An 18365-nucleotide genomic window follows, 5' to 3' on the forward strand; every position below is an offset into this window, starting at 1 on the left:
CAACCCTCGGTGTTGCTCCCGCGCCTCGCTCAGCCAGTGAGCGGGAACCGGTCTGTATGTGGGATCCGAACCCTCGGACGGGAGCGCCGCCGCGCTTCCCAAGCGGCACACTATCCAGTGCCAGTCAGAAGTAAAGAGACTTTGGATGTTTTAGATTAGAATTTTGAATGTGACTTGTATTTCCTTTAGTGCCTTAACACATTTCTGGTGTCTAGAAACTTTAGAAATCACAGGTCTAATGGCAAGAGTCAGCAAGCTACACTTGTTGCCCAGCTACCTGCTTTTATAAATAAATTTTCTTTTAGAACACAGCCATGATCATTCAAGTATTGTCTATGGCTGCCTTAGTGCTATGATTTAGTGCAGAATTAAGTAGTTGCAGCAGACCAAATGGCCCAAAAGCCTAAATATTTATTACTGGCCCTTTAAGAAAATGTTTGCCCACCTGGTTTAATGAATAGAGCGTTGAATAAATGCATGTCATTTTAACTAATCTATATTCTTGGAGTAGCGCTAGTTGTGTATGAGTATAATCTTTGTTTTTTTATTTCTAAAAGTTAGAGTTGATCACACAGTGAAATGTCATTTTTCACCTTTTACCATTTTTTTCCATGCCTTATTGTAATGTCCTCTGAACCAATTAGTTTTGCACACTAATAAGAATTAACTCATTCCTGAAAATATTGATAAAGTTATAGTTTAAATTACACTCAAATCCCTAAACTTGGATAGAATATTTTATTTTGGAATTGATCTATATGTTATGTTTCTCTTAGGTGACTTAATTCCTACCATTCTTTTCTTCCATCTTTTCAGAAATTTCTGAATAAATTGGCAGAGGAACGCAGGCAGAAGAAAGAAGCTTAAGATGTGCAAGAAGATTTAATGATTTCAAAGGAAATAATGGTTCTTTGTTTTTAATGTTAACCTTTTTTAAATACAATACTGATAGTTAGAAGAAAACTTGTACTCTTTTGTTTTAGTGGAAAAAATAATAGATGTCTGTTCATGTGTTAAGTGTTATAACAAAAAATACATATACGGTTAAGTTAATGAAGAATAGTTTTTGTTTTATCAGAATGGCAACAGACATTTTGTAGAGACTGACTGTAAGCTACTTAAGACAACTTGCACCACTAAGAAAAAGATAACGTATAGCCATACGGAAAAATGAAATTTAGTAATTCCAAGCTTCAAAAAAATGTCAACAACTTTTGTTTCCACTCAATAAAGAACAAAACCAATTGTATTTTTATTACTTTCATCTGAAACATTCCACATTTTAATCTGAGCCTTGAAGACTTTTCATTTGGAGTTTGAAGCTTTTTTGGTTGCATTTCAGTTTTGGAGAACTTTATTAATGTGAGATTGGCGATTCAAATGCAGGTGCAGTTTTCTTTTAATGTCATACTGTTTAGATAATAAGAAATATTAAGTAATTGGCTTTAGATTTTGTAATTTTTTCCCCTGAGTTCTGCTAGATTTTGTATTCTAGTAGTCAGTGTATCTTCAGTGAAATGTAAAAATATTCCCGTTCTCTTTGACCAGTATTAATTTTTTGAGATCTTACTGCTTGTCACTTGAATCCTGTAGCTGTCATATATCTCTGGTATAAGCAAGATTTGATTTTTGAAGTGTGTAGACCATCTTTATATTTTTAAGATGTAATTTTACATTTCTGCATTTTAAAAACAGTTTGGCCATACTTCTAGATGCACGCTTCTAATTCATGTACCTGCACATGTGACCTTTGTGAACAGAAATTTGCATGTATAATCTGTGTTTACTTGTAACTTTCTGGTTAAATACTGCTTATATCTGTGGATTCAGGTTACTGAAGTGAATACCAATAAAAAACCTAGGCCATGTTCATTGGTTATACATGTTTGGAATGTTAACCAATATATTTGTCAGTTGTGGTTTTTATTCGCTGTTACACTTTTGTGCATGCTTTAACAAATTATTTTTTAATCTAGAGAGTGTTTTAAAGACTGCTACTAAAGATCTGAGTTTAAAATTTTGGTGCTGTTGGATTGCTTGTTCCTGTTACATAACTAAAAATGAGGATATTTAAAATCTTGTGAGTTTAAAATGCTGAGTGAAGAAATAGCAAAAGCTTGTGTTTAGACATGTATGTCTTGAACAGTAAAGTTAGAAATAACATGGATAAGTATGAATTAGTTTTGCCAGCCTTTCAAAAATAATAGTTGTAGGGATTTTTGGTATATTGGATTATCTGTTGTAAAAAGTAAATTTTGGGGGGCCGGCTGGTGGCGCACTTGGTAGTGCAGCGCTTGGGAGCGCAGCGGCGCTCCTGCCGAGGGTTCAGATCCCATATAGAGACCTGTCCTCTCACTGGTTGAGCGTGGTGCGGGCACGACACCGAGGGTTGCAATCCCGTTTACCGGTCACGAAAAAAGGCAAAAATAAAATAAAATAAAATAAATTTTTGGGCTGGCCAATTAGCTTAGTTGGTTAGAGCACAGCCTTGTAATACACTAAGGTCAAGCGTTCGGATACCCACACCAGCCAGCTACCAAAAAAAAAATTTTTTTTTTTCTTTATTTTAAAAAATGAGAACTGATAAGGGGTTGTCTTTCAAAACTTTCAGGCCCATGTGTATTAAAGGATTTTTTCAAATTATTGGGTAAAGTTTCATAGTCTTTCTCACTGAAGTGCAGATGACTTTTTCTGTTCTTTTTTGGGGGAGCAGCTGGCCAGTTTGGGGATCCAAACACTGACTTTGGTGTTATAACACCACGCTCTAACCAACTGAGGTAACCAGCCAGCCCCAGATAACTGTTTTAATGTAACATGCACAAAAAATCCTTGCCAGTTTATTTCTGCAATTTAATTTTAGCTTTTACTAATTAACCACTTCTGTTTAATTCCAACTTTTAACTAACAGCAGCTACAGAACACATTATGTGATGTGTACAATAGAATCCTTAGTTTCTTCCCTTCAGTATCCTTTTTCATGGGTCCTACTTTGAGTTTAGCATATTGAGAAAAGAACTATTCTCTTGATCTGATCGCATTTGGAAATCAAAATTCTCATAAGGTGCTAGTGATAAATCTGTACCAGCCGTTTTCCAGATTATGGCAAACCTTTATTTAATAAGAATGTATGCACTTAAACCTGCTTTAGAGTTTAACAGCATTTTCCCACCACTATTTCTTCCTTTAATTTAGTTTTACTTTCTCCTGTAAATTTGAGAGAAACTTTTAGAAATACCTTTAGTTTGTTTTACAGTTCTTTATATCTTGGCCCCATTGCTGGTAAATTTAGGGTGTGAGAATATCTCTGGTAAGGCTGATCTGGGAAACTGTAGTATTGCTTTTAGTATCCTAAATATAATTTCATATAAAATAAATTTTATTACTCAGGAGGGTTTTTGTATTTTGTTTTGGCGGCTGGCTTGAACCCTTGACCTTTTGGTGAACTTTTAAAGGTTATTTCCATTATCTGAATTCCAAAGAGAGGTTCTCTACCCCCCCCCCTTTTTTAGGGTAATGGTGACTCAAAAAGGAAACCTACAGTATCAAGTAATGTGGCAGGTATTAAAGTTATGCTTATATATTTTTTGCTTAGCTTTGTCCATAGTGGATTATTTTTAATTTAAAAATTGTGACAAAAGCAGAGGCTGGCTTGTTCAGTTTGTTAGAGTGAGGTTTATAACACCAAATTCAAGGGTTTGGATCCCCTTACTGGCCAGCCACCAAAAAAAAAAAAAAATTCTGAAAAAGCAGCTTATTGTACGTAATAGAAATCTGCAGGGACATTGCACAACATTCTTATGTACCCCCTTCCACTCATGCAAGTTCTGTGATTGTTGGGTAAGGCCAAGATTCTTAGAGTAAACACTAGTGGAAAAGTGGTTGTGTGAATTATTTTCTGTTAGAGCCAGAGGTTCTTGAATGTTAGCATGCATCAATGTTACCTGAAGCCTGAAACATTGCTGGGCCCTTTTCGCATACTTTCTGATTTGCTAGTTTAGCGTGGGTCCTGATAATTTGCATTTTTAACAAGTTCCCAGGTGATGGTGATGTCAAGGATGGAGAACATACTTTGATAACCATTGCTTTATCTGTTCCTGAAGAAATGCTAGGCGGTTGTAACCAGATACCTGGTTTGGTTACTGTTGTCTGAAGTACTGGTTTTCCTATTCTTTTCCAAAGCTAAAACTAGAGGCAACAATGTAAAGAAGTCAACATTAAGGGGCCCATCTCCTGCAAAGCATTTTATTTTTTTAATCTATGGCTTTTGGGGATGTGGGGGCAGCTAGATGGTACAGGGGATGGGAGACAGCCTATTTCGGAGACTTAAATACTGCTTTCCTAAGTCTATCCTTTTGATGATGGTGTAGTCACATTTCAAGGAAGGTTAGTGGGGCAGAAGCATGAAGTCTCAGGAATTTGCTATTTTCCCTGCCCAGGTAATTTTCTTCTTGTTTTTTCTTTACTATGCACCTTTCAAGCACAGCAAAGGAACTAATGAAAAGGCTTGGTAACAGCCAGTTTGTTGAAATTTAATGTGAACAGAATAATGGAAATGGCTCTCTCTCTCACTAGCTTTCTGATATGCATTATAGCTGATACTGGCTAGAGCTCAGTTAAAGCATTAGTAATTGGGCAGAAGTCTGAAGATGTAAGTATTCCTTATGGGGAACTAGACACAGGTTTAATGATGTTTCTTTGAACCCTCATGTCTGCTTTGTACATGGTAGTATTGGGGAGTAGCTTCTAAGGACTTTTACAAATGGGGATGTACCAAGATCAGCAGGAGTTTTACCTTTGACTAGGACAAAATCCTCTTCAGGTTTCACTCCTTGCTCCTTCTATCAAAAGCAGGGCCAACTCCTGTTTGCTCACCTTTGGCAGGGTTTTTTAATCATAAGTGGTGACCTCATTTGACTTTTAAGACTTAAATGGACAGTTTTTTTTCTGCATAGGAGTTGGCTAGGAACATCAGAAGGCAATTAGATCCCAGCTACTTTCTTGGCAATTACAGTAGTCCCCCTTCATCTGCGGCTTCAATTACCCGTGGTCCAAAAATATTAAATGGAAAACTCTAGAAATAATTCATAATTTTTTAATTACATGCTGTGCTGAGTAGCATGATGAAATCTCAAGCTGTTTCACCAGGGATGTGAATTGTCCTCAACGTGTGCATGTTACACTACCCACCTGGTAGTCACTTAGTAGCCATTTTGGTTATCAGATCAACTGTCAGTATGACAGTGCTTGTGTTCAGATAACCCTTATTTTACTTAATACAAAAAAGCAACTGTGATGTTGGCAATTCAGATATGCCAAAGAGAAACTGTAAAGTGCTTCCTTTAGGTGAAAAGGTGAAAGTTCTTGACTTAAGGAAAGGAAAAAGTTTTAAGCTGCGGCTGGTAAGATCTAAGGTAAGAACGAGTCTTCTATTTATGAAATTATAAAGAAGGAAAAAACTGCTGTTGCACCTCAAACTACAAAAGTTTTGGCCACAGTGTGTAAGTGCTTAGTTAAAATGGAAAAGGCTGGCAGTTGAGTTCAATACTATCTACTGTCTCAGGCATCCACTGGGGGTCTATGAATATTTCCCCCGCGGGTATGGGGGGACTACTGGACCAAGTCTACTCTTGATATGTGGACTTTTTTTTTTCCCCCTCTTCGCTCCTCTTGTATGAGGGTACTTCAAAAAGTTTGAGGAAAAAATAGAATTGAGACAATATGAATCTTCATGAACTTTTTTTTTTTTTTTAAAGATGACCGGTAAGGGGATCTTAACCCTTGACTTGTTGTCAGCACCACACTCACTCAAGTGAGCCAACCGGCCAACCCTATATAAAGATCCGAACCTGTGGCCTTCGTGTTAGGAGCACCACACTCTGCCAAGTGAGCCACAGGCTGGCCCTTCATGAACTTTTTGAAATGCCCTCATATAAACAACTCGTAGTTTATTTCCTCTGAATTTTTTTAGTTGGTGTCATGAGAGCCTGAGGAAAGGAATTACAGTTTAAATGATTTGGTGTAATGAGTAGTGAGATTTTAATGATAACCTTATAATTCTTTTTCCTGATTGTGGCTGCTGCTGCTCACAAGCGCTAAGTGTACCTCTGACCCATCTTATTTTAAGCAGCAGCTCAGCTGCATAAAGCCACAAGGAAGAGCTTGGCCCAGGCTGGAGAGAGATTGCCTCTGTCCCAGTATTTGGCACATCTGTAGGCAGACATCACTCTTCTGCAAAAACCTTTATCTATCCCCATCTATAACATAATTTTCGAATCCTGCTCATCCTGCTATTCAACCTGTATAAATTTGACCCACTTTAAGTCAGGCTAGTTTAAAACTTCACCAAAACAACCTTTTTAAGAAAAAAATCATGCTACTTGCTGCCTGTGTATCCTCATTGCCAGAAACAGTGCTGGCACATAGTAGGCATTCAGAAAGTTTGAATAGTGCTTTTACCCCCTCCATTCAGAGCAGGGACCTTTGCTTACCCCAACAGCAACAGTGCTTAGACCCCTCAAAACTCAGCAGTGCTGGGGTACATTCTCTGCCCGTCTTCTACATGATACAAATGAGCATAGGGACAAGGCCATTACCACCTGTGTTAGATTTTACATGGAGTGTGGCTTTTTTCCTGTTTATAAATGCAATTAAAGCTTAGAATTTAGACGATATAAAATATGTGTACAAGAAATAGTGAATCCTTTGCCATCTGTCCACCTAGAGATACTGTTTGGTGACTATCCTACCAGAGACTCTTTTTTTTACCGGTAAGGGGATTGCAACCCTTGGCACGGAGTGGTCTGCACCACGCTCAGCCAGTGAGCGCACCGGCCATTCCTACCTGCGGCCTCAGTGCTACCAGTGCTGTACTCTCCCGAGTGAGCCATGGGGCCGGCCCACTACCAGATACTTCTCATTTATACCCACTTGCCTAAGTTTACTTGTAGGAGATTATATACATTCTGTTTTGCAGCTTGCTTTTTAAAAAGAAGATAGGTATCCTATATCAATGAAAACTTTTTAAAAAAATAACTAATGTTTGATTTTATTAATACACCGTAGTTCACTTAACATTCCCTGTTGAAAAGCTTTTTGATTTTTGATTGTTTATAACATACCTATGAATATTACATGTCTTCACATTTGTCCAATTTCCTTGGGCAGATGGCTATATGTGCAGTGTGTGGGTCAGAAGATGCACACTATTTACATATTGATAAGTGATAAGGAGAGGTCTATAGGAAGGTGGTAGTTTAGAGCAGAAGCCTACTCATAGCCTTTTGGGGCCTTATTTACCATCCACTCTGATTCCTACTTCAATCTCTATTTTAAGATTGTCACCATATGATACAAACATAAATTCCTGCAATGTTTTTAAACAGGATCTCTGCTGTTCCCATTGCAGTGTCTGCCCTTACCATTAGCCAATTTGTTAGCCTTCCCTCTGACGATGTCTTCCATTCATAGATCGCCACTACCATGCAAGCATAGCATCGCTATCCTGAAGTCCATTTTGCAAGTGGGCAGAGGGTCCTTGTGTCCAGAGGATGCCAAGGAAATTGTGGGCCCATCAAGCTTTCTTGACCACAATTTTGAACTCTCATTGTCATCTGAGAATTGAGATATTAACCCTATGTGTGGGAAAAACAGCATAGTTCTTTAAGTGGTTCACATGAACACAAACCACAATTTGGGAAGTATTTTTCAATATTACCTTTATAATCCATTAAGTTTGTGTTACTAAATAATGAATTCAGTAATCTTGCATTTATCTTTTAAGAGTGTCTGGGTCAGCTACATATTATCTAACCACCTATTTTGTTCTTTTGTTCCTACCTCTTCCAGCCTTTGGGGTTGATAGTTTATCTTCCAGGTTCCTCACCAGCACCCTTAATTACACAGACTGATAAGGCAATACTATCTCTTTCCTCCCAGAGCTGTATGATCAGTAGGAAACAGCCAAACCCTTCCTTTCAATTCAGTATACAGATCTGTAAATATAGGCTGTCATGGTTGACTCAGGGGGCTAGGGCAGAACACCTATGTTCATTTATCTTGGGGCTTTGGGCTGTCCCAAAGCTGTCCAATAAATAAAATGGCCCTGATTTCTGGATTCAAGCTTTCCCATGGAAGGTTTTTTGTTTTCGTTTAAGTTTTAGTATATGTACCGGCCAACCACAAAAACTTTTAGTACATATTAAAAGCACATGGTTTTTTAAAAGATTCGAATTTTACAAGAGTAAAAAAATTCGTTGCACCCATTTCCAGTCCTTCATCTTCCCTCCCTGAAGGGAAGAAATTACTAGTTTTTGTGTGTCCCCTTTCAAATATAGTGTATGCACACATATTCGAACATCCAGATTTTCAATTCATATACTCTTCTTTGCCTTGTCTAATATCACTAGAAATATATTTTGGAGCTTGCCAATGATGATAGCAAGGAATCATGGATAGGAATAGCGTATGGAGCCAGTACATATGGGATAATGGACTAGGAAATTTTTGAACCCTAACATCACCTATCTATCTTATCTGGACAGGGCATTTCCTCACTTAGCACAAAGAAAGTTCCACACGCTGCCTGCAAACGTATTCGTATTTTGTATCTGTACGTAAAGGTCCGGCTTTAAAAAGTGTGTGCTTGCATGTGCCTGAGCGCAGGCGCTTATAGATTAGTTAGTACGCCTCTGTGAATGTCTTTGTCAGGATCTCGATTTGACTCGGTGCATGTGGCTGTTAGTGTGACACTACGTATCACTTTTGGTGTGTATGTCTGGGGGTGTGTGTCGTTATCTAAATGTTCCTCTTTGGTGGGTTTGTTTGAAGTCTAGGAGACCACGTCTGTGTATTATGTCAGGGTGTTCTTCAGTCCCCAGCTCCCCCACTCACTGCATCCCATCATTCTCCATGGATGGCTGGGTGTGGGAACAGTGGCTCGTCTCCACTCTCCCAGAGAGAACAAGACAGGACTGTCGGGGCGTGCAGGAAAGACCATTGAGCATGCACACGTGTGCAGCCCGGGAACCTAATAGACTTTGGGGGTCGTGCGTTCTCTCGCGCGCTCTCTAGTGGCCTGGGAGGGTATCGCTGACAGAACGAGAGGGCGGGGCCAGTGGGGGCGGAAGTGAGGTCACTTCCGGGCTGGGGTGTTTGTTTGGACTGGAGAAAGGAGGCGGCGGGTGAGGCGCACGTCGAGTGGGGGAGCGGCGCTGCCTGTGGAGATCCGCGGAGGCCGACAGGATTCGTTGGCTGCCGTCCCCGCTGCCGTGCACTGGGTGAGGGGGTCCCCTCGGGCAGAACGGCGAGAGGGGTGCGCCAGTCCCGGCGGCCGAGGGACAGCACCTCGGCGACGACAGAGAGGCCTAAAGGGTCCCCTGGGTTGTTGGCCACCGAGCCCCGTATGGCCTTTGTTGTTCCGTGCTTCTTTCCGCCAAGTCTGAGGAATGAGCTTGGACCAACTTCGTCTCCTTTTAATCTGAGAAATGGCCGTCGCTTTTTTTCTCATTGTCATTATTATTTATGATTTGGATCTCACGGCTCTCTCTATCCGGGTCCTCGGTGACGCGCGAGGGTTGCCGGGATAGCACTTTCTCGTGTTCCCCACCCCCACAGTCCTTTTCCCCTCACCCCGTACCCTTTCCCCTACCCCCCTCTACCGCCCGGTAACAAAGCTCATTGTTTCTACCCACTTTACGCTTGCGCGCCGCCACGCGCAGACCCTACTTGCTGCGCGTGCGCGCTCCTGCCTAGGCTGGGGTGGGGGGAAAGAAAGGGGCGGAGGGAGTGGCGGGCTGGCGGCGTCCTCGGCGTCCTCGGGGAGCACTCTGCAACCGTCGATGGGCCTGTACTTTCTGATCCCCTTTCTCTTACTTCGCCATCCCTACCCCTTACTTTTAGTTGTTTCGTATCTCATGCTCCGGATAGGAAGCCCTTTCTATGGAATACTGGGAACCCTTATTCCAGGAGGACTTTGAGCTAGAGGGCCCACAGAGTTCACAGTCTTTGATTCTGGTCCTCTTACTTTTTAATAGTATTCTGTACTTACTCCCCTCCTTCCCCACCACTACCAAAAAAAAATAAAATAAGGCTTGTGGTGAAGGTATGTTTTCAAAACTTCTCTTTCAGCAGCCAGCAGTGATATTTTTTAGTGATTCCTAGCTTTGTCTGCTTCCTTTTGTTGTCTTGCTTTCCCTGATTTTGCAGCCCCATGGCCTCACAGAAACTTCAAACTCACGAAAGAATTTGGCTTTCAGTTTGCCTGGGGAGGAGGTCTAACTTACCTTACAGTCTTAGACGTATATTTCAACAGAAGACAAATTCCCATTTTGCGTGTGCTGGCTTTTACCATTTTGCATGGTACATTCCTTTGTACCGTAGTGGCATTGTTTTTCACAAATTTCATTTGATCAATTGATGAGTTGTTGGTTTGCATTTCATAAATAGCCTTCGAAAAGTTTCATCCGCTGTTTTAAGTTATGTTCGTAGGTAGGAACAGGGTCTCTATAAGGATTTTTGATGAGACTCCCAGTATTTGCTGTTTTATGGTTCTATTCCTCGTTTGTGAAAGGATATTTGGGGCAAATTCGTCTGTTCATGCCACTTGTTAATAGTGAACTTTAGCAAAACAACTATAACAAGTGATTTTCTGTTTCTTTAAGGGTAGGGGGTTAGGGAATGGAGATTCACTGTAGTGGTTAAAGGCTGTGCATACTGCTCCTTGAGAGCTCAGATTGAGGTAGGCAATATCCACCCTCTTTGGGACAGAGTAAGTTTACAGCAGGCTTTTCCTTGAATAAGCACTCTGTACTTTCGTCAGGTTTATCCCTTTATGACTCTGTAGCATGATGCTCAAGTTTCGATGAAAATTTTAAATTTTATTAAATGTCTTCTGTTAGCACAGCAATTTAGTGGATATTGTGGGAGATTACAAGGGGCCAGAGAGCCTTATTTTCCACCTTCCTTAATTTAATAACCTTTTGTGCTTTTACATCTTGTAATTTACATTGTTTTCATATTTATTATCGGAACAGTCTGTGAAATAGGCAGAGCAAATTTTATCTTGCCCATTTTGAAACTGAGGAAATAGAAGCTTGAGAGATTATTTTGCTTAGCAAATAATAACACTTAATAATGTCAGGCATTGTTCCTACATGCTTTTACAAATATTGACTAATTTAGCCCTCAACATCTCTAAGAGGTAGGCTCATCTGTAAAATGAAGAAAACAAATGGGAGATGGTAACTTGCTCAGTGTTAAATAAGTAGTAAGAGCTAGAATTCAAATCAAATTAGTCCGGATTATGTGCTCTTAACCATTATACTGTGCCGCCTGTGATTTAGTGACAGGTCCGGGGTCCTGTCAGTGATTAGTGGCATAGCTGGGATTTTAACCTAGTTCTTCTGACTCTGGTTCAACATTAAAGTCCAAGTGATTGCCTTTGTGATCTGGACCACCTGTTGCACAGGTGCATTAATAGTTTGCATTTAATATAGCCCAAGGTTCAGTTCCAGTAACTCAGTCTTTTTTCTTAATTTCATCATTTTTTTAGAGCAGTGCTGTCCAATAAGGTAGGTACTAACCGTATGTGTCAACTCAGCACTTGAAATTTGGCTAGTGCAACTGAAGAACTAAATTTTAATGAATTCAAGTTTAAATAGCTATATGTTGCTAATGGCATGAGGGTGGCTTTTCTGATGTGCTTGAACTTTTATCAGTAATGAGGATCCATCTGTACTCTCACCTAATTACTCTTGTTACACTACAGTTCAGATTAGGGTTACATAGCCTTTGACTGAAATTTTTCTATGATGTTGTTTCACTCCTATAGGTTTAGGACCTGTGATTTTTTACCTTCTACCTTGGTCTCAAGACCTTTAACTGCTCTGAATGTTTAATAAGCACCAAGATAGATAATGCTAATTGTTATGTGCCAGGCTGTCTGCCAAGGTACTATTATTAATACTCGTATAACAGATGAGGAAACTAAGATTCAGAGAGTTTATTTATTGCCCATGATCACAAAGCTAGTAAGGCAGCCTGTTTCCAGAGTTCTGCTTTTTCCATCATTACCTTATACTGCCAAACACTAAAGCTTCAGAGTAGAAAACAGAGACTGTTGGAAAAATTTCTTGATCCTCTCTAACTGCTGAAGGGACAACTAATACACTAAAAGATACATATGCTGTATATGTATAAGATATGTATATTCATATTTAGATGTAAATGCATAAAATACATGTATATGTGCAAATAAGGTTAAGGAGTCACAGTAGTTCGAAGTAGAATCCAAGGGAATAAAAAAAGTTTGGTGCCTATGGAGGCTGATTAATGAAGGGAACAAGAGAACTCTGAATTTTAATGAGAATTCTTTTTTTTTTTTTTTGTCTTTTTTCGTGACCGGCAACGGATCACAACCCTCAGTGTCGCGCCCGTACCGGACCGGGACCGGCAACGGGATCGCAACCCTCGGTGTTGCGCCCGCCCCTCGCTCAGCCAGTGAGCGGCCGGTCTGTATGTGGGATCCGAACCCTCGGCGGGAGCGTCGCCGCACTCCCAAGCGGCGCACTGTAGCAGTGCGCCACCGGGCTGGCCCCTTAATGAGAATTCTTAGATGAAACTAGGAGAGAAAGATTGTAAAACCTAAAAGATACCCATATTTAAAAATTTTGTAAAGTCACTGCTGGAAACCAATATGTTTCAGGCATTTTTCAAGAGGGGGAAAAAACAGCTGAAGACATAGTAAAGACCCGAGTTTGTAAATTGAAAGGGTTTGCTGATTTCCAGGCAGTATTAATAGGGAAAAAATTGCTCTTACTTAACCAAAATCTGGTGTATTTTTTCTTTTTTTGTTTTACAACTGGCCTGTATGGGGATCTGAACCTGTGACCTTGGTGTTACCAGCACCATGCTCTCCCAAGTGATGGTGAAATTTATTAACTTAAGTGTTAAAACAGCTTAAGCTCTCATCTAAAGCAGGATGTTTACAAAGGAAAGAAAATTGGTTTTCTAAAATAGTGAAAGTTGGACTGTATGTAGATTATTGATGGAAAGGACAGAAGTCTAAGAATTCTGTCCCAACTAATATTTTTATTGAAACATGAAAGCAAAAGACATTTTTGGACATGCAGTGGCTTAGAAATATGTATCCCTAGGTAACCTTTTGAAGAAATATTTTATTTAAATTAAAATTAAACCTCAAAAAAATGTCGTTAGGGGAAGATAATGAATATTAGAAACAATGGTGAGTAGTTAATCTTGTAAAATATAAATAGATAATGTGAATTGTAAAGGATTCCATTAAAAATTATTTAAGAAGATATATACTGTAAGAAAAAACTAAGTGTGGATCTAACATTGCTAAGTAACTTCCACAAAACTCAGGAGATCAGGAAGGGAGGAACTGGGTAAGTAAAATCATTCTAAAGGTCATGCCTTGACTGGAAGAAGGGATTGGATTAGATGTACTTAAGAAGGAAAAGCATTCTAAATGTCTTGAGTTGGTCGGGGTTGAGTTGGTTGGAGGTGTATAGAGAATATTTTTAATTGATAGGAAAATAGAGCTATTAAATGTAGGAAAATAAACACAGGAAAGAAATATTTAATAGAACATAAAAAGAAATATAAGAAAAGTAAACATGAAATTATGATGGAAGACATTAAATCAAATGTCAGTTATCAAAAATGTTAATTCCCTATGAGACAAAAATTCTCAGATCCGTCAAATAATCTAACTGTTATAGTGGGGGCCTTGAATAAACCACTTTTAGAATTTAACAGATCAATTAAAAAGATCAACTTAATATATATATACATCATTTTTCTACTGTAAAAATAGAAATCACACATTTCTTCTCTTTCAGCCCAAGGAACATTTTGCAAAAATCATTTATAGTTGTTGCAAACAAAAGTGTAATAAATTCCCAAAAATGGGGCCGGCCTGGTGGCGCACTGGAGAGTGCGCCGCTTGGGAGTGCGGCGGCGCTCCCGCCGAGGGTTCAGATCCCATGTGGAGACCAGTTCCCGCTCACTGGCTGAGCGCGGTGCGGGCGCGACACCGAGGGTTGTGATCCCGTTACCGGTCAGTAAAAAAAGACAAAAAGGAAAAAAAAAAAATTCCAAAAAATGAAGGTTTTTCTGTCTGTAACATAATAAAATTAGAAATTAGTGCATTAGAAGATAACCAAAAGAACCCTTAACCACTATGAAATTAAGAAAAATATTCTTTTGGCTCATTATAAGTTAAATAATTTGTAATATCTAAAATTGATAAAGACAATATTCCATATCAAAACTTCTAGGGAAAGTTTATATATAAAAAATTTTATTAAGTGAAAGTTTGAAAATAAACATGTTTGGCAACTTTAGAAACAAATAGCCTAATATTAAGTAGAGAGGTAGGGAAAATGAAGTGAGAAAAACTGAAATTAATAAAATAGGAAACAAAAACAAGTAGAAAAGATCAGTAAAACCAAAAGCAGAGGTTTTGCTTATTAAAGTCGAATTTTAATAGCTAATTAATTCAAAACTGATGAGCTACAACAAAAATATTTCTAGTCACCTAGTTCTCGTCCATGAAGGCAACCAGTATTTTCAGTTATTTTTAAGCACCTTTTTGAGATATAATTCACATACCATGCAATTAACCCATTTAAAGTGTACATTAGAGTGATTTTTAGTATATTGACAGAATTGTGTGTTCATTACCACAATCAATTTTAGAACATTTTCATTACCCCAAAAAGAAACCTTATGTCCCTTAGTTGTCACCATTAATCCCTCATACCTCCTAGTGATAGACAACCACACTCTGCTTTCTCCGTCTATAGATTTGCCTGTTCTGGACATTTCACATAAACAGATCATACAATTGTTTGTGACTGGCTTCTTTCACTTTACGTCATTTTTTCAAGGTTCATCCATGCTGTGGATCTAATACTTCATTTCTTTTTATTGTTGGGTGATACTCCATTGTGTAGATATACCACATTGTATTTATCAGCTGATGGACATTTGGGTTGTATCCACTTTTCAGTTATTTAGAATAATGCTGTTTTGAACATTTGTATACAAGTTTTTGTGTAGACATATATTTTCATTTCCTTTTGGTACCTGCCTAGGAATGGAATTGCTAGGTCATATGGTAACTCCATGTTTAACCTTTTTAGGAACTGCCCAAATGTTTTCCAAAGAGGTATTTTACTTTCGCACCAGTAGTGAAGGAGGGTTTCACTTTCTCCATATTCTCACCAGCACTTACCTGTATTTTTTCATTTTGGCCATCTTAATAGGTATGAATTGGTGTCTCATTGTGGTTTTGTTTTGCATTTCCCCAATTGTTAATGATGTTGAACATTTTCTCGTGTGCTTATTGTCCATTTATATATCTTTAGGGTAAGTGTCTATTCAGATCCTTTACCCATTTTTAAATTAGGTTTATTTGTTTTTTTATTATTGAATTGTAACAGCTCTTGTACAATTCGATTGTATAATTTGATTCTCAGTTTCTTTTATATCCTTCCAGAGACTCTATGCATTTGCCAACAATGAATATATACACACACATTCCTCCCCTTTTGCATATATGAACAGTGTATTATACTCACTATTCTGCAAATTGGAAAGCTGGATTTTTTTTCTTTTCAAAAGTAAATCTCTGGTAGACCTTATTGAGAAAAAGAACATCTAGTAAAATTAACTATTAAACATAAGAACTTTGAATTGTTATATTCTGTGTAATTTTTTAACAGACTTAAAATTCTGGAGAAAATGAAATTTCAGTGAAATATAAATTACCATAATAACTAAAGGGGTAGAAAACCTGAATAGACCAATCATAATAAAATATATATATATATATATATATATAAAGTTTGTTAAAGATAGAGTAGTTTTAAAAGTACCAAGCCCAGGCTGGCCAGGTTAGCTCAGTTGGTTAGAGCATGGTGTCATTACACCAAGATCAAGGGTTTGGATCCCTAGTACTGGCCAGCTGCAAAAAATAAAGTAAAAATAAAAGTACCAAATCTGTTTAATTTTACATTCATTTACCTTCAGGGATCCCATAATTCTTGGTTACTCAAACTATTCCTTAATATAAGAATGGAAAATTTTCCATTTACTTTATATTTTTATAAAGTAAATATGTTATACTCTGTTCTGCAGGGTATAGCATTCTGGGTTTGCAGTTATTTTCTTTCAGTGTAGTCTTTTGTTTTCTATTATTATTGAGAAGCATGTGACTTTTCTTATCACTCTTTTGAAAAATCTTTTTAAAAAATTTCGTTGGCTTTTACAAATTATCTTTGATATTCTACAGTTTGGCTATACAGTAATGTATCTCAATTTGTTTCTGTTTATCTTGCTTTGAGATTCTTGGCTTCTTAAACATGTAGATTGATGTCTTTTTTCAGATCTCGAATATTCAGATTAGATCCTACCTCTGCCTGGTTTTTCCTCTTCTTCTGGAACTTGGTTGTTCCTACTCTGCTCTCCATTGCTTGACGCTTCTTCCATATTTTTTTATCTTTCTGTGTTTTTGCTGGTTTCTGAATAATTTCTTTCATCTTCCAGTTTTTCTATTACATCTAATCTGTTACCAAACCAATTATGTTTTTATTTGTTATAATATTTATATATCTAGAAGATCTATTTGGCTTTTTTTCAAATCTAATGTGCACTTTTAATGTGTTGCTGTTTCCTGAAGATGTTTTCAACCTTGATATATAAGCATTTGCTTTGTCATCTGTGCCACTAAGTCTAGTGTGGGTCTCCTTATGCTTTTTGTAAATTGCGCTGCTTCTTGCTCATTGTGCCTTGTTTTTTTCCTTCTGGTTTTTCTTATCTTTCTGTATTATGCCTTGTCCTTGAAAAATTATTTATGGACTTCCCTAAGGCCTAGAATGAAGATGGCTTCCTCCCAAGCAGTTCACATTTGTTTTTACCAGGTACTGGCACTGGGACACTATCGATTCAAGACCAACTCATACTGAGTTCATGCCTTAGGATATTTTGGACCTCCCAGGTGATGGGATTGTGTCTCAGGGTTCCCTCTCACCTTTTTCTCCTGATTTGCTAGAGCCCAGGTGTTTTAGTCCATTTGTTTTGCTAGAACAGAATTACCTGAGACTGGATGATTTATAAAAAAGAGAGATTTTTTTTTTTTTTTTTTTTTTTTTTTTTTTTTCCTTTTGTCTTTTTTCATGACCGGCAACGGATCGCAACCCTCAGTGTCGCGCCCGGACCGGACCGGGACCGGCAACGGGATCGCAACCCTCGGTGTTGCTCCCGCACCTCGCTCAGCCAGTGAGCGGCTGGTCTGTATGTGGGATCCGAACCCTCGGCGGGAGCGCTGCCGCGCTTCCCAAGCGGCGCACTGTAGCAGTGCGCCACCGGGCCGGCCCCGAAGAGAGATTTATTTGGCTTACGATTCTAGGACAGTTGCATCTGGCACGGGCCTCAGGCTGCTGCTACTCATGGCGGAAAAGCAGCAGACAGCTGGCAGGTACAAGCAGATCACATGGCGAGAGGTAGCAAGAGAGAGAGAGAGAGGAGGTGCCAGAGTCCTTTAAACAATCAGCTCTCGTGGGAACTGATAGAGGCAAACTCAATCACTACTCCTCCTCCCCCAGGGAGAGCATTAATCCATCCATTCATGAGGGATCCGCCCCCATGGCTCAATCAGTTTCCAACACTGCCACATTGGGGCTCAAATTTCCACCTGAGTTTTGTAGGGGACAACACATCTAGACTCCATCACAAGGCAACTTGGTGGGGAGCCGGAGTTTCTTTTGGTTCACCCATACCTTGAGCATATAGCCTTTTGGAGTCCCAGCTTTGAGTGGGGAGGATTAGATTTCCCATCATGACTTATATGCCTCTAGCCCCATGAGGCAGCCAACAAGGCATCCCTCAGAAACCTAATGGGCAAAGCCCTCAGAGCAAAGGCAGCCACAATGTTTAAAAGTTCCAATTATGTTATAACACCAAGATCAAGGGTTTGGATCCCCTTACTGGCCAGCTGCCAAAAAAAAAAAAAGTTCCAGTTAGCTGTCTGAATTACTTCATTTCCTGACAGCACATTAGTGCTTTTAAGGTTTTTTTGTTTTAAAGAATTTTATCCAACACTTTTAGTTTTCAGTGGAAAGACTAGTCCAAATAATCTAGCCCACCATTATTAGCAAAAGAAGTCCTCATAACTGCTTTAAGGAATTAAAATAAAATCTGAATAGTCATATCTTCCTGGCCTGAAGGCTTAGCTAATTGGACTAAGCTCTTTTTTAAAAAAAAAAAAAAAAAAAAAAAAAAAAAAAAAAAAATGACCGGTAAGGGGATCTTTTTTATTTTTTTTATTTTTTTTATTTTTTTTA

General features: G+C 38.8%; 2 protein-coding genes across 4 annotated transcripts in view; both read left to right on the forward strand.

Annotated features, from left to right (window-relative positions):
- The window catches only part of MATR3 (matrin 3), a 48886-nt gene extending 46984 nt beyond the window's left edge, over window positions 1–1902 (forward strand). For all 3 annotated transcript variants that reach the window (XM_008568617.1, XM_008568615.1, XM_008568616.1), the window contains one exon: window positions 817–1902. In XM_008568617.1, coding sequence (XP_008566839.1) covers window positions 817–867 — 51 coding nt within the window. In that variant the 3' untranslated portion in view covers window positions 868–1902. The remainder of the gene's footprint in view (window positions 1–816) is intronic.
- Window positions 1903–9144: 7242 nt separating this feature from the next.
- The window catches only part of PAIP2 (poly(A) binding protein interacting protein 2), a 24789-nt gene continuing 15568 nt past the window's right edge, over window positions 9145–18365 (forward strand). Inside the window, exon 1 of the mRNA XM_008568621.1 lies at window positions 9145–9275. The gene's annotated coding sequence lies outside the window, so the exon portion shown is untranslated. The remainder of the gene's footprint in view (window positions 9276–18365) is intronic.

The sequence above is a fragment of the Galeopterus variegatus genome, unplaced genomic scaffold (assembly GCF_000696425.1).
Source record: "Galeopterus variegatus unplaced genomic scaffold, G_variegatus-3.0.2 Scaffold426, whole genome shotgun sequence".
NCBI classification, from domain to species: domain Eukaryota; kingdom Metazoa; phylum Chordata; class Mammalia; order Dermoptera; family Cynocephalidae; genus Galeopterus; species Galeopterus variegatus.